This window comes from Numenius arquata, chromosome 3 (assembly GCF_964106895.1).
Source record: "Numenius arquata chromosome 3, bNumArq3.hap1.1, whole genome shotgun sequence".
In the NCBI taxonomy this organism is placed as follows: domain Eukaryota; kingdom Metazoa; phylum Chordata; class Aves; order Charadriiformes; family Scolopacidae; genus Numenius; species Numenius arquata.
The window spans coordinates 18105604-18121440 of NC_133578.1; the positions used below are offsets into that span (position 1 = coordinate 18105604).

General features: G+C 57.1%; 1 protein-coding gene across 1 annotated transcript in view; it reads right to left on the reverse strand.

The window, feature by feature from the left end:
• Positions 1–10662: 10662 nt before the first annotated feature.
• The window catches only part of CFAP65 (cilia and flagella associated protein 65), a 32554-nt gene continuing 27379 nt past the window's right edge, over positions 10663–15837 (reverse strand). Inside the window, exons 28-32 of the mRNA XM_074145339.1 lie at positions 14802–15016; positions 14275–14424; positions 12698–12988; positions 11882–12019; positions 10663–11212 (exon numbers count right to left, since the gene is read on the reverse strand). Of these exons, the coding sequence (XP_074001440.1) occupies positions 11176–11212; positions 11882–12019; positions 12698–12988; positions 14275–14424; positions 14802–15016 (831 nt within the window). The 3' untranslated portion in view covers positions 10663–11175. The remainder of the gene's footprint in view (positions 11213–11881; positions 12020–12697; positions 12989–14274; positions 14425–14801; positions 15017–15837) is intronic.

The window sequence follows — 15837 nt, forward strand, 5'->3', positions numbered from 1 at the left end:
GCAGGCAGGCTGCTCCGAAAGGGGCCCCAGGGTGGCAGGTCTTGCAGCCTCATGTGTCCCCCCTACATCCCTCATACCCTACCCAGATGGGGATGCCGGCCACTGGGGCAGAGGAGACGGTATCTGGTCCTTGGGTCCAGATCCTGACCTGAAATGGAGCCCATTGGTGCCAGCCACTGTGACCTCCTGGTTATTACCCTAGATGACCCCAGTATGGCACCCCCAGGGCACCCCATAGCTACTCTGTCCTGGAGAAATGTGCCTGGTCCCACACAGTGCCCAGCACAGACCAGTCCCAGGGGAGTGGTGATGGAGATAAGGGGGAGCATGTCCCACCCTGCACCCAGCCCATCCTGGATGCAGTTGCAGGTGCATGTCCTCTGGTACATCATCTCATATTTGGAGGGGCACCACAGGTTGGGCACAGCTTCCCTGGTCCCAGCTTTACCTACAGCACCTGGGGAGTTGCTATGGGGGCGCAGGATGCAAGGACAGGGCTGGGGACGATGGTGTAGTCCTTGGACCTCCCCTCCCCAGCTCCCTCAGCCCCACAGCCAGGGGATGCCAGCTCAACCAGTGCCTGGCCAAGGTCCCACTCCACCCCAGTGCTCCTCCACTTCCCTGTCGGCAACATCTGTAGTGCCAGCCACCCTGAGCCAGGGTGACGCTTGTCCAAGAGGCAGATGAAAAGCCTGGCAGCGGCAGCTGCCCTCCTCCAGGAGCTCCGAGAAGACAGCGCAGGTGGGGGCTAAGCCAGGCTCTGCAGCCAGAACAGAACATCCTGCCTTGGGGCTCCCAAAGCTGACAGCAGCTGGACCAGGAGCAGTGGCCCTGGCACCCTGCTCAACGTCCATCCCCCCGGCAGGCTGCCCACGTGCTCTTCGGGGCCACCAGCTGTCCCACGAGAGGGGACCCCCATCACCCCCCTCTTCCCTGGAGGCCCTGTGGGAAGATGGAGCTGAAGCATTCCAAGATTTGGGACTCGTCTAAGCTCTGGGATTTTCCCCCCAGAACCTTGAGTCCTTCAGTCCTTATCCCCTTTGCTTATGGGGGTTCAGAGCCCTTTCCTGGGGCAATGGAAAAACCAGTCCCCTCACCCCGGTGGCCTTTGAGTGCAGGAAGGGGGGAAGCCAGGCAGAGACCCACCCCATCCCGGATGTTCCCCATGGCCAGGAATGGGCTAGCGGTGGGCAGGGCAGCCTGTTGTTTCACCAAGGCAGGATGCAGCTCCATGCCTGGGATCCACTTCTTCCCTCCACCCTGCCCATCAAAGAGCAATAAGCTTGTCCCGGAGCCAGCTGGGCTGAAGGCTGTTTATCCCCATGGACTTGAGCTGGGGGAGCAGGGGGAGGAACATGTGGGATGGACCCATTGCCTGGGAATGGTATCTGAAGCTACACCCCCACCACGGGGAGTGCAGGACCCCAGCAGAGCCGGGACAGTCCCTTATCCACCCCACTTTGGTCCTTGTCTTGGCCAGAAGGAAGCTGAGGGAAGCTGGAGAGAATGGAGGGTGCTCAGCAACACCCCAACCTCCAACATTAACCCAGCGCCAGGGACACAAGCAGCTTCAGTCTCCTTAGCCCAGACTGGAGTCAAGCTGGCTGGGTACCCACAGCGGTGCTGGGACAGAGTGACCTTCCCAGGGCAGGGAGCTCCTGCTCAGCCCAGGCAACCTCCTCCAGGCAGGATGGAGCCATGGTGAATAGGTTGGGTGGGGGAAAGCTGGGGCCTTGGGGTGCCCACACCACCCTGCGGTGCCCACAAAGCGCTGGGCTGATTCCCAAACAATCCCCCCCAGGACTCTGGGGCGCAGAGGGCAGCCGGCTGCCTCTGCCACATCCTGCAGCGGAGCGGTGCCTGCCCCGGGATGTCACACCCCATCCGGGCTGTGCAGGACACGCAGCCTGCAGGCAACACCCTGCGGGCAGCCATTGACGGTGCACACCTCTGTGTACACCCACCCTCACCTTCGTTTGATGCATACACACACACACCCCAGGACACGGAGTGGCACGCGTGACAGGGGCATGGCCAGCACAGAGGTTTAGCTCAGCAGGAGCGCACACACACGCATGCACACACATAAACACATATATGCAAATACACACGCATACATTTATGCACACATGAACCTGTATGCGACTACACCTATATGCAAATGCAGACAGGGGCACTGGTGCCTCCTCAGCGCTCCTCCTGCCCCCTGCCCTCCCCATGCAAATCCTCCCTGGGCAGAGCTGCACCATGCAAATCCCCAGCCCAGGTCCCCTGGTCCCCAGCGCCATGCAAATGGCCATGCAGGGTAGGGGGATGGCACTGTACAGCAAAGGTGGTATCACCCCCTGTGCCTCATCCTCTGCCAGCCTGGCACAGCCCTTGGCACCGCTGCCAGCTCTGACATGGAGATGTGGGTGTTTAAGGTCCCCAGCTGTGCCCAGCTCAGGGTCAGCTCACCCTTGGGTGCTAACCTGGCAAAGGGCCATCCCCAGGCAACACAGCCCAGAGGGTAATGTGGCTTCCCAGGACCACCCCCAGCTTTGCAGGGTGTCATGGCTTCCCAGTGGGAGAGCAGGCTGGGAAGATGCAGGGGGAGCAATTTCTGTCACTTGCAGGTGTCCCCTTCTCCTGTTGGGGACACACACACTGCTCTGGGGACAGACCTGCTGCTGGTGTCAGCATAGGGTCTGGCTCACTGGCTGTTGCCCGGATACCCTGAAAAACTAAAAAAAAAAAAAAACTTTTCTGGAACATCTGGGCTATGTACAGGGTGCAACACGGGTGCCATGGGCTGTGGGGCTGTGCCAGGGCACAAGGGAGCCCAGCGGTGCGTGGAGTCACTGAGGGAGAGCGAGGCGGCCGGGCAGCATCTCCACGGTCCTGTTCTGCCAGATACCATCTCGGCTGGGCTCTGCCCCCGTGGGGACGCACGTGCGGCGGCTGGAGCAGCGCAGGCAGCGGGGTCTGGCTTTGCTCAGTGTTATTAATCGTACTCTCTTTGATCCCAGCCTGAGTGGGACAGCTGCAGGGGGTTGTGCGTATCAGGGCATGTGTTGTGCTTTCTCGGCTTTTCAACTTTGCCAGGCTCGGTGGCAGGAGACAGAGCCTGGAGACACGGCCTCTGGCCACTGTGATGGCCAGTCACCGCACCACGTGGTGGCTGTTCCCATGCTAGGACAAGCACTTGGCTCTGGAGATATACGGGGAGCTCAGCACCCCGGAGATGCTCTTTGATTTTGGTGCTTTCCCACATCAGCTATTGGAAACTTTCCGAGCATCTGCCCCGGGAGGGAGCCTGGGAGGTGCCTTATCTCCATCCCTTGCAGGTACACCCCAGGAAGGGAGCAGGGCTCTCCTGCTCCAGGGCAGGGGTTTCTGAGCCTTGTCCTGCACATGGATTGAATGGGGAAGAGGAAAAGCAGCAGGAATCATCCTATCCCTTGGCACACTCCTGAGCTCCTTTGCCTCCAGCCTCTCCTCCATCCACACTGTGGGGCTGGGCTCAGCCTTTGGGGCGTTTGCAGAGAGGCTGAAGGAAGTGGGGGCTGGAACTAGATGATGTGTAATGTCCCTTGCAACCCAAACCACTCTATGGCTCTCTGATTCTAAGGGCTCGGGACCCACCTGTAAACTCAGAGCATCCCTGAGCACAGCAGGGCTGGAGCTGGATCCTGTGCTAAAGAGAAGTGCCTGTGCCTGATGGAGAGTGCCTGGGAGCAGCGTCCCTAGGGAAGGGCAGAAGCATGCTTGGGGCTGTCAGAGAAGTTGCAGACATGGCCAGGCAGAGAGGTAGGGGACATTTTGCAGCCCCCAGACAACATCCTAGGAGGAAAGCAGGTCCATTGCCAACCCATCTCCTTGCTCTCCGGGACTCCCTGCTGTCTCTATGGGGATAGGAGCCACCCTGGACTCTGAATGTCTCTGGATGTGGACAGGACAGGACATGGGATGGGACAGGAATCCAGCTTAAGCACTGCACTATGCTTTGAGAGTGGAGCTATCCTGGAAGACACCCCTCAGCTTGCCAGGTCCACCTCCCCTATACCCTCCCACAGCAAGCACAGGCAAAGGGATTGACACCATCAGGAGCTGGTACGCAGCCTGCAAGGTGAGGGGGAGCAGCAGGCAACAGCTGCCCAGGGTAGCCCAGTGCACAGGCAGATGGACCCTGGAAGGGCTGGGATGTGAAGGGCCTGCGAGAGAACCTGGGCAGAGGTGTGCTGGAAAGGATGCAACACCCCCCCATCCTCTGCCCCGCTCTCCCCTTGCCTGCTCCTGCCCTCCCTTCCCCACTGCCTGCACTGTGTCAGTGGCTAAAGCTCCCCTTGGTGCCAGCAGACCATTGAGACCTACCTGTGTGTTTGGCAGAGCCCGTCGTGCTCCACCCTGGGGCAGTGCTGTGCCAGGGAAGGGCAGGGCTGCCAGGGCTCCCCACGCCTGCCACAGCTCTCCAGCACTGCTGGGGGGCAAGGGCCAGGCTGCCCTTCCCCAGCAGGAATGTGCAGGTGAGATGCATGTGCCTAGCGTGTTACATGTGCTCGTCATCCCATGGGCACCTGGACATGGGTCCTGCACACCACAGCCTGCAAAGCTGTCAGAAATGCCGTGTGTACCAATGCCACGCGGGTCCCACGTCCCATGTCCCATGCGTGTGCAGGTCCCGTGGCACCTGTGCGTGCTGCGTGCAGATTGTATCATGCGCGCATTGCTTCATGCATGTGCCATGCACGGGTCACATGCTGTGCCATGTGTGTTTGGGTGAAGATTGCGTGCTGGGTGCATGTCCCATGCACACCCCCGCACGTGGGCTGTGTGTCGGTCCTGTCACACGTGCTGCAGATCGGACCGCGTGTCCTGCACGAGCTGCAAGCCAGCGTGGGCTCCCTATGTGGGCTGCGGGTCGCGGGGGGACGTGCTGCCCCGCTTGCAGATGGGCTGGACCTGCCTAACGCGAGCCGAACGAACAAAACGTTCAGGTCAGGTCTTGCACGTGGGGCTCGACGCCAGGCAAGTGCAGAGTCGCTCCGGGCTCGGATGGTGTGGGCTGGAGGGGTTGCTCTGCCACGGGCTGCCGGCAACCTCTTCCCAATCCTCGCTCCTGAGCCGGGTCCCTCCAGGCTGGGAGCCGGTGTCCTTGCTGCACCCGCTGCTCCCAACCGGCTCCTCCGGGGGTAAAGTCCGGGAAGTTGGATGCTTGACACCTGCTGCCTGGGAAAGCCAAACAGAGCAGGGGCGGGTTAAACTGGCACAGCAGGGTGGGGAGGGAGGGTGGAAAAACAGGGAAAGAAGAAAGAAAGAAAGAAAGAAGGAAGGATGGAAGAAAGTAAATGGAGGAAGGTAGGGGAGCAGAAAGGACCAGAAAATACAGGTGAGAGGGAAGGGAAGAGTTAAGGGAAAAAGACAGCCGGGATAGTGTCCCCCAAGCCCATCCCCTTCCCTTCCAGGAGTTCGGGGGTGCCACGGAGATCCAAATGTTTATCCGGGGGGAGCCCCCAGGGTGTCCCCCACACCTGGCACCCTGCTCCCAGCCAGGCAGGCAGGACCCCAGCCCAGGTGTGCCAGGCTCCAGCAGCTCACCTGGCTCCGGTGACACGCTGGCAGCTGGCAGGTGAGCGGCTTCGCCTTTCCCCGCTGGCTCACAAGCAGAAAATGAGGGTGACGCTGGCTGGATGGGGCTTTTATAGCCCTGATAAAAATAGCTTGCTGGGTGGCCGGTGATCGGGGGGCCGGAGAGATGTGACTGAGCAGAGACAGGCGAGAGGGCTGGGCTGGCGGCGGCGAGCCTTCTCCCCAGCACACCTGTCACGGCTCTGTGTTTGCTCAGAGCAAATATTGACCCAGGGAAGGCAGGCTGGGCAAGGGAGGCGATTAGCCCACCTAGATTAGAGGCAGAGCAGGTCTCTATGCAAACTCTCCAGGGCTGCCTTTGTTAATGGGAGCCTGATGGGCTGATAGGAGCCAGGAGCCTGGGTGCTGGGGCGGGTGGTGGGGAGGAGGAGGAGGTGTTGGGGGGGGGGAAAGGAGGAGACATTCATTAACCTGCACTGGAACAACACCAGCTGTCACTTTTCCACCCACCTGCCCGGCTCACTTTGCAGCCGGGGGTGAGGGGAGAGCTGGGGGCCAGGGGAGGCAGGTGTGGGGGTACCCTACCTGGGCAGCTCTGGGGTGGGGGGTGCTTGCTTTTAAGGCTTTGGGCTGCTGAAAGGTGAGGGAGCGGTAAGGTCCCAGGGTTGGAAAGCAAAACCCCAAGCAGCCTGACACTGAGGGCTAGTCGATGGCAAGGACTGCCTTGCCCCCACCCCAATCCCCCTGCTGATGCTGAAGACCCCTTAGGCACACCAGGGCGACGGACACTTCATTTAGAGGAACCCACAGACCTCTGAGGTGGGCAGCAAAGCAGAGCTCGGGAAAACCACCTCTGCTCTCTCTCTTTGGGAGCGTCTCCAGCACGGCCGCGTGGGCCAGGAGCCAGCTCTCCTAACGCAGCCACAGGAACAGGATGTGTTTCACTCCATGTGCACATGCCTTCCCCTGGGGTCACTGCATCCCAGAGTCACACCACTCTCCCGCATCCAGGCTTTGCCACTACCCAGCGGTGTCACCTGGGCAGACAACCCCCATGCTGGCTCTAGGAGCAGCGTCCAGAGCCCGTGTGGGCCAGGAGAAGTTTAGCCACACTCCTGCAGCGCCCAGCCACACTACTCAGCCCGGAGAATCCTCAGCTGATCCTGGCTGGAGCCAGCAGGAGCTGGGCTATCTCTCTGGGTTACTCTGGCACCCGCAGCTCCCTGGATAACAGAGCATGAAGGGCAGCTATGGTGGCAGGAGAAGCTCCTTTGTGCAAGTGCAGTGGCCTGTTTGTTTGTGTAGATGGGTGTGTTTGTGGGTGGGGAAGGGGGTAATGCTGCTTTAACCCCCACGGCGGACACCTGCAGGTATCCTGGTCCTGGGTGTGCTTTAGGAACTGCCACCGTTGCTCTTTCCGGAGCTGGAGTGTGCCTGCAGCTTGCAGTAAATGGATTCCCAAATATAAGTAGATAGTGGCAAATCCTTATCGGCCATCACGACCCAACTCTTCTTCCTTGGAGACTTGTCCCTCGCAAAGTCAGGATTTTGAAAGGCAGGCTCCATCCCTCCTGCCTGCTGCTGCCTCTGGGGCTGGGGTCCTGCAGGCTCCCAGCCCAGCAGAGCCTGGCACAGGGAGGAGGCTGGAGTGATGCCAACCTGCTGGCCTTGGTTGCCCTCATCCTGCTTTCCAGTAGTTTTGCCAGCAAAGGAAATGCAGATCCACCGCTGCCCTGGGTTGTGGTGCTAAGAAGAAATGTGAAGTTCCCTCTCCTTTTGGTGCTATACAGACCCCGATGCCGGGGCTTGCCCACTTCTCCTTTCCCGGCGTGGGAAACATGCTGGGCACGTCTCGCCTCTCCCTGCTGGGCCACACACCAGCCAAGAGGAGCAGCAGCTCCTGGTCTTGGCTGCCTGGCTGTCCCCCTGCTTCCTGGAGAAGCTAGAAAAACCCCAAACACCACACTGTTGCTGCTGTCGCTCCAGCAGACATCTCCAGGACAGTGCTACATGCTCTGTGAGAAACACCCTCTCACCCCAACCTCTTGCCTTCAAGGGCAGGGCCCCACCACACACCAAATAACAACAAAGACTGCCCTTGCAGGGCTGCCCTATGGAAAATGGAAGAAAAGGGGGTCCCTTGAGCTTGCAGATTGCCCTGCACCAGACAGCTATCCTGGGGACCATCTTCTACCTGCCTTGGCATCTCCAGGGCAGCATCTACTGGTGTATGCGCTGGGACCAAGCTCCTGCTCGTGCACTCAACATGGTTTGCCCCGGCAGAGGCAGGCTCAGCCTCCTCTCGCAGCAGCCAAGGGCTTGTGTTTCCTCACTGTCCCATGAGGACTGACTAGCTCTCATCGGAGCACCTCTCTGGTCCATCAGGAGCCACCATGGTACCCTGGCCTCATCCGAGCATGGACTAAAATGCTCCCATTCCCAAATACTAAAGCAACACAGCTGAGCCAGCAAAGCCTGGCGTCTCAGACATGGAAAGCCAGGGGTGAAGGCTCTCTGCCTAGCTCTGCCAAGGGTTTTGGGAGGATCACCTTCATGTTTTTGCCCTCCAGACTTTGCCCTGTCTGCGCAGACACTACAGGCAAGTTGGGGGGGGGGGGGGGGGGGGGGGAAGGGGGGCAGGACCTTTCCAAGTTCCTACCTAATACAGAGGGAGAAGTGGCTGATTCCAACCAGGGGTTGTGCCCACCTGCAGCAGGGGATCCAGGAGACTGTCCCCTAGCACTGCCACCTTCCTCACATGGACACAGAGCCATGCCAAGCAGGTCTTTGCAGGGGATTCAGGCTCCCCAGCCTCAATGGGACGACAGAGCCTTGCAGACACTCTGGCAGGGAAGACCAAGAGCAGCTTTGTTCCCTTTCCTTTATCTCCCAGACAATGGCACGATTCAGCAGGTGTTAAATGTTTTAATGGGATTCAGGAGAGCTTCTGTTGCCCACCTGCCCCAAGGCCATTTCACTCCTCCCTAGGAGCCAGGACTAACAGCCAAGATGAAAAGGCCTGTTGTTCATTGCATTAACTGCCTGGTGACTGAGCACTCCCGATAACCAACACGAGGAGGGGAGCCCCATTAGCTTGCCAGGCTCACACTCGGCCATCCTCATGCTGGCCCTAGACCTGCTGGCAGCCTGTCCTGGCCACCAACCTCAGCCCATGGGAACATCGCCCCACTCCAAACACTAGTGGGAAGGAGTGGGACCCATATCTACCATATCTCCATTAGAGAGATGTGCATTAGAAACGTGGCTGGTGTCGGGCTAGAGGCCAAATCCAGCCCTGGAAGCCAGTACGACGAGCTCAGACTTCCTCCTGCCTGAGATCCAAATGTGGTTAGCAGAGACAGGGCTTCTCCCCTCTTCTGGGAGCTAAACTAGTTCCCAGCTTGAGAAGAGGAAGAAGGAATTTCCACAACCTGGGAAAGGAGTTGTCCCTGCTGTATTTTTAATTTAGGATGAGGATAAAAGAAGAAAAGCGTGTGACAGCTGCTAATGGCTTTGCTTAGTGCACACTGAGTGGTTCTGGTTGAGAAGGACCAGAGAAGACCTAGAATAGAGGTGACACCACCATCTTGCACCCTGTGCAGGGAGCAAGGGAAGAAAGATTTCTCTCTTGGACGTGTAGGAAGGTCTCAAACCTCTTGTTCCCTGACTCACCTGATGTCAAAGGCACTTGTCTCAGGGCTCTCTCCCACTAGAGAGATACTAATAAGATGAAGTGAATTTTCCACTGGTAGTGCTCCAACAGGCAAATATGGTGGAAGCTCTGTTTCCTCCAGGTCTGGGCTGTGTTCAGCAGAGAATGGGGAGGACAGGCACTTTAATGACAAAAAAAAAAAATTACTCCCTGCACATGTGTCTGCACTCAAGTTTCATCTATTCGCTCTTGGGTGTTACACCAGACTAACACACGGCGTTGACCGTGTTGACCCATGTTGTCCCACAAGGCAGAGGAGTTAACGGTGACGCGGTCCAGAGAGCTTGAGATCATGCAGCAGGTCTGAGGGTGGACAAACTCACTGACTCTGTCTATGCTGCTCCTGGCTGCCCTTGGGTTCCTGCAGGCTGCTGCACTTAACCTGCTTTACGACAATGGCAAGGCTCTTGCCGTTGCCTGTGTTACCCATTTGGGGAGCCTGTCACAGGGCTACAGAGCATCTGCAGTGAGCAAATCCTAGTGGGGAGTCTGGACCAGGCAGAGTCACCCCAAGTGGACTGAACAGCCAGGCCCTGATGCTGCCTTGAGCTGGGGAGGAAGGAGGTGGTACACCATCGCCTGCTCAGCATCAGCCGAAGCCCAGAGGAAGAAAGAAAATCTGCTGTGACGTAGGACACCTGGCACCCAGAGTGTTGGGGAGGGAGGAAAGGGTCTGCACTTCTCATGGGAAGGCCCCAGGACCCACGTGAAGGCCCCAGGCGCCCAGGCTGAGCTCAGGAGCTGACAGTGCCTTTGCTGTATCTCTGACAACAGGAACAGATTGGCCCTGGGGCTTAGTAACGGTTACGCACGCAGGGCTCCTGCACAGAGCTGGAGCTGGGGTGGTGCTGGGAGAGCTGCAGCACCTTCTGGCACGGCAGGCGCCTGCCCTCTGCCCATCAGGGCAAAAGCCCTCTGCAGCCCCTCGTGCATGGTCTTCTCTTGGGCTGGAAGGGGAGAAGGTGCAGCTCCAGTCTTGACTGGGCACTAGCACTGGGAACACAGGGCAGGAGGGTTTGGAGGGGCACACCAGCTGCACCCCCGCCGGAGCGGGGTGGCTGGGTGAGCCCCTACGTAGCAGAGCCCGTACTAGGGCCGCAGAAGAGGGGAAATGCTGCAAAGCCAGCCGCGCTGCCTGGCCCGTAGGCGCTGCCAGGGAGCAGGCAGCTCCGCACTGGCACCCGGGGTTTCTCACAACTAACACTGCCACCTCCCGGCTGTGACAAACCCCGCTCCTTCACAGCGACACCCTCTCGCAGCCTGTCGGACCCCTCAAAGGCACCCCCTTCCCCAGGTGACAGCCTTGCAGTTTGAAAAGAGGAGCGCTCCTCCAGGGGTGCTCCCAAACCCAGATGTATGGATTACATAGGTTACACGCCAGTGTCTGTGTGCCCAGAGGCCAAACTCCTTTTATTGGGCTGCCGAGTGTGCTAGACGGTGCTGCAGCCACCACGGGAGCAAGGAGGGGAGGAGGATTCAGTACCTGTCCCCTACCGATGTCAGCAGGGGCTCAACACCTCAATGCCCAGCTGTCAATCCTTCCTCAGCAACATTTCAAAGCAGATTCCAGTCCTCTCCCAGCAAGTACAGACTGGGGGCAGTGGGAAGAGTCACAGAGGTTGTCCATGTGTTCCCCGTAGCGCAGGGAGGTTCTTCTCCAATGATGTGGCCAGCCATAGAGAGGGGAGATCTCATGAGCTCTGCTGTGGAGTTGCCAGAGGATTCAAAATGGAGCTGAGCACATAATTAGGATGTACCTCCTCGGAGGCAGACAGCATGTGGCGCTCAGGTCATGGTGTGGGAGGAGCAGGGTTGCTCTGGACATCACAGGGTCAGCATGAAGAGTGGAGACAGTTGATGTGCTTGAAGAGCTCAAGCAGCAGAGTGCCCAGCAGCTATTCTCTTGAGGGTAGGGGTGCTGGGTTGCTGATTCTGAAGAAGAGGAGATTGCTTTGGGGTGGGGAGAGTGCAGCCTCCTACCACCTCCCCCCAGGCAATCATCCCTCCCTGGGGGATCACCAATGGTAGGCAGGTAGACAAAATTCCTGCAGTTCTGGAGATGACATCTCCATCCAACAACCCTCTCCCATCCTCCCTCAATTCCATCTCCCTGCAGTTCTTCCCAAGATGGGGCAAATCCTCATGCTTTGCCCTCAGCCGCAAATCTGCCTCCCCACCGGTGGCCATTCCCTCAACCTAACTAGATCCCACACCATCTTGGACCATGAAAGCTTTGACCCCCACTTTCTGCTGTCAGAGGCTGCGCTGCCTGCTCCTTGACCCTTTTTCCCAAGAGACCCCCCAGTGCCTCGGGCCAGCCCCATCTGCCAGCCGTTCACTCACAGGGCCCTGACCCAGAGCTGCATCATGGTCTCGGGTCCACAGAAAGGCTGTAGCATTACCGCCTCTGCTGTGTGGCTCAGGACAAGCCAAGAAGGGACAGAGGCTTTGGGAGTGGATTCCCCCTTTTGCACAGGCAGCCTTGGCAATGATAGGCAGTGATCCAGCTAATCCACATGGTCTAGAAAATGGGCTGTGCTTCAGCCTGACATATTAGGGAGAGATCCTGTCCCCCGCCATAGCACAAATACACTCTGCTACCTTCGGGAAGGGCTGGAGGGTAGAGCAATGACCCTGGGTCGGGCTGTCAGCACTACCTCCCCACGGCTGGCTTCGATCAGGATGTTCCGCAGCGTGTTTTCCAGGACCTGCTCCACCAGAGTCCCAAAGGCTGGCTGCCTGGAGGGACAAAAGTACAGGCAGAGGACAGCTATCAGAAAGCAGATAAGGCAGGCTGCTTGCTGTGACTCCTCCCAGGACACACCAGGCACAGCAGTGGAGCACACACTGTTTTCTACACACTGAGGCCAATGAACCAAAGGCTTGAGCAATGGGGTGCTGACCCTTCTCCCAGAACTGTCACCAGCTGGTGTCATGCCCTGACCTCAGACAGAGCTGGGTGACTGTGGTTTTACTGGTTTCTCCCTCCAAGCCGTGCTGTAGTTAGTATTTGTGCATATGCTGACAGCCTGTATAAGTGTGCAAGGGTGTAGCCACAGCAAATGCAAGGTGATGAAATACTGCAGGTAAAAATAAATGGTAAGGTAAGCACCCACTGCACTCTAATGTCTAATACAGCCAGGAGTGTCTGAGCACAAAGTAGACTTGAGTCACCGCCAGCATCCTGGCACTGCCCAGGGCTCAGCCCCAGGACACAGCAAACCTGCATTCTGCTCAAGCTGCACTCAGGAGAGGGTGACTAGGTGGGCTAGCATCAATTTCCACCCAGAGCACACAGAACACCCCAGCAGAAATGCTGCAGGGCAGAAGTAGAAATTAGTTTCTGGCCAGGTGGTGTGCTGCCATGCGTCTCCTGCCTATGCAGCTCTTGCCTTTTATGTGTGAGCTCTTCCTCACCTGCTCATCATCTCCTTCTGCTCCTTCAACTGCTTGTGGTGCAAAATCTCACTCATCCTCTCCCAGCACTCCAGCAAATCATTTCTGGGACACTTTTCCTGCCTCATTTCTTTCGTCTCTCCATCCTTCTCAGGGTAAAGATCTTGGGAAGCAGAGGAAGGAACCGTGCAGCACTGTCTCCTCTCCTGGAACTCTGCTGATTCTTCACACCGGAACTGGGAGAAATATGGAATGGGCTCGTCCAGGCTTCTTTTCAATATGTCATGGAACTGGGTGTTCTCCAAGAGGCCTCTGCGAGGAAGAAAATAAGGGATGAGTCCCAGCAAATCAGATAAATGTATGATCTCAGAGGATCATAGAATAGAATCATAGAATCATAGAATAGTTTGGGTCGGAAGGGACTTTTAAAGGTCATCTAGTCCAACCTCCCCTGCAATGACCAGGGACATCTTCAACTAGATCAGGTTGCTCAGAGCCCCATCAACCTGACCTTGAATGTTTCCAGGGATGGGGCATCTACCATCTCTCTGGGAAACCTGTGTTGGTGTTTCACCACCCTCATTGTAAAAGATGTCTTCCTGATCATTTTTGTGGCCCTGCTCTGGGCCCGCTCCATGTCTTTCCTGTGCTGAGGGCTCCAGAGCTGCATTCAGTACTCCAGATGGGGTCTCACAGAGCAGATAGAGAGACACAATCACCTCCCTCGACCTGCTGGCCACACTTCTTTCAATGCAGCCCAGGATACAGTTGCCTTTCTGGGCTGTGAGCACACATTGTTGGCTCATGTCCAGCTTTTCATCCATCAGTACCCCCAGGTCCTTCTCGGCAGAGCTGCTCTCAATCCCTTCATCCTCCAACCTGTATTGATACAGGGGGTTGCCCCAACCCAGGTGCAGGACCTTGCACTTGGTCTTGTTGAACCTCATGAGGTTCACACAGGCCCAATTCTTGAGGCTGCCCAGGTCCCTCTGGATGGCATCCCATCCCTCAGGCATGTCAACCACAGCACTCAGCTTGGTCTTGTCCTCAAACTTGCTGAGGGTGCACTGGATCCCACTGTCTATGTCATTGTTGAGTGTATTGAACAGTACTGGTCCCAGTACGGACCCAAACAGTACAAATCAGAGGAAAACCCTGATTGATATTAATGTTTACCCTGTCCCTTCTTGCTTTCTGGGCCTAAGGGAGGCAGCAAGATGGCTTGAGCTAAGGAAACTACCTTTGCCTCCCCAGCACTGGTTCTTTACATTTCTGCAGCTGACAGACAAAATAGATGAATTCAAATGCAGCCTGTTCCCAAGATCACAGCAGGCAGAGTGCCTTGGTTCCTGGGCAGTGACATTGTTCACTAGGCAGAGATGGGCCCAGCGCCTAGATGGGGAGTAAGACTATTTGGCTATTACACCAGAACTCCTGAGCTCCTAGTCGCCAAGACAGCCTTTGCCAGGCTGGATCCCCCATTCTGGTGCAGCAGGAGTGCATAGACTCTTCTGGGATTAGCAGAGGGCTGGCCATGCTGCACGCACTCCCCTGGAGGACAGGGGCTCCAAACCGGGTGAGGGTGAAGGGGCACATACCTGATGACACCTGTGAGTATGTCAGTCACTATCTCCCACTCCTGTTTGGAAGCAGCAGCCAGGGACAACCATTTGGGGTCCACGTCCATCCTGTCTCTGTCTCTACTCCCATCCACCAACTTGGTCTCCAAGGGTTGATCGCTGAAGGGGCTGGGAAAGAAGGAGTTGTTCCATCGGTGGCAGCACTACTGAACCGAACTACCAAAGACCTGCATCTCCCTGGCTGAGCAGCAGCACTGCAGGCAAGCAGGAAATGGTGCAGGGTGCCAGGGGAGGAGTGGGAGCTGCTGCATTTGTGACAGCAGCAGGGACACTGTCATAAGAGAGGAGCACTGAGCTCTGACAGTATCTCCCTTTTGAAGTGGGGAGAGAAACGGGTCATGTCATCTAATGCTGGGGAAAGCAAGGCACCACTTGCCTAATACCAAGGCACTGGAGAAGAGCAGAGCTCCAAGTTTGGTGCATACCACAGGATAGGCATCCCTGGCTCAGATGAATATGCCAATCCAAAAAGCTGGCTCTCTTACCGGGACAAGAAGTATTTGGGGGACTCCAAGGTGAAGTTGCTGAAGAAGTCCTCAATAGAGTAGGACCTGGCTGTCACACCAAGGTGTAAGAGGATGGGCTTGGGAGGCTCTGGTTTGACCCACACCAGGCTGGCTTCTTTGTCCAACAGCAGCCTCCTCTCAAAGTGTCCAGCTGGCTGATTGGGCATAGGGCGGTTTTTAATAGGGGGTAATGTCTGTTGGAGAGAAAGAAATGGCAGGTACTCGGTTGCTTCTCTGACTACAGGTAGGCTGGTGTAGGTGTGAGAAGGGGCATGAGAACTGGAAAGCCCAGCAGCCAGAGACACCAGACCCTGGACAGGAGACAGCATCAAAATGATCTTGGCACTGCAGTACCACTATCAGGCACAAGCGGCCATACTGGAAATCAGGTCTGCTCCCTTGCTACGTAGTGTGCCAGCCCTGAGCGTCAGCAGGGCTTCAGGGTCTCCCCAGGGCACTCGGGACTGTTGTACTCCAATCCATCCCTGAGGAACTCTGGGAGATCATCTCTGCTCTTCTAAGCACACCAGGAATGATGTGGGAGAAGATGTGCAAGAATGCACGTGGAAATTGCCCCCTGAGCCTGGAAGGAAATCAGGAACTACACTCCAGCTACACTACTCCAGCCTGGAAGGAAATCAGGAACTGACTCCAGCTACACTCCAGGCCAGTTTGGGGTTGCATTACCAGCAGTCGCTTTGGGGGAAGTTTCTTAGGGCAGCAGTAGTCCAGAAACCTGGGCCAGAAGGGTACCACCCAGGTCTTGAGAAGTCCTCAGGCATCACAGGACTTCAATGACCTTTGAGACATAGCTGTCCAGCCTCTGGGAATGAGGTCAGAGGCCTTCACCACTCCTGACACAGACATAGCAGGTGATTATAGGCTCTAATTGCCACTAGAAGCTAAAACCCTAGAGGACTAAAAGAAACTGGTTTTACTTTTCCCCAACCATCCTTATGTTCATCCCTGTGAATGCCTCAACCTACATCACTGATCACACCTAAAAGGACAGGGC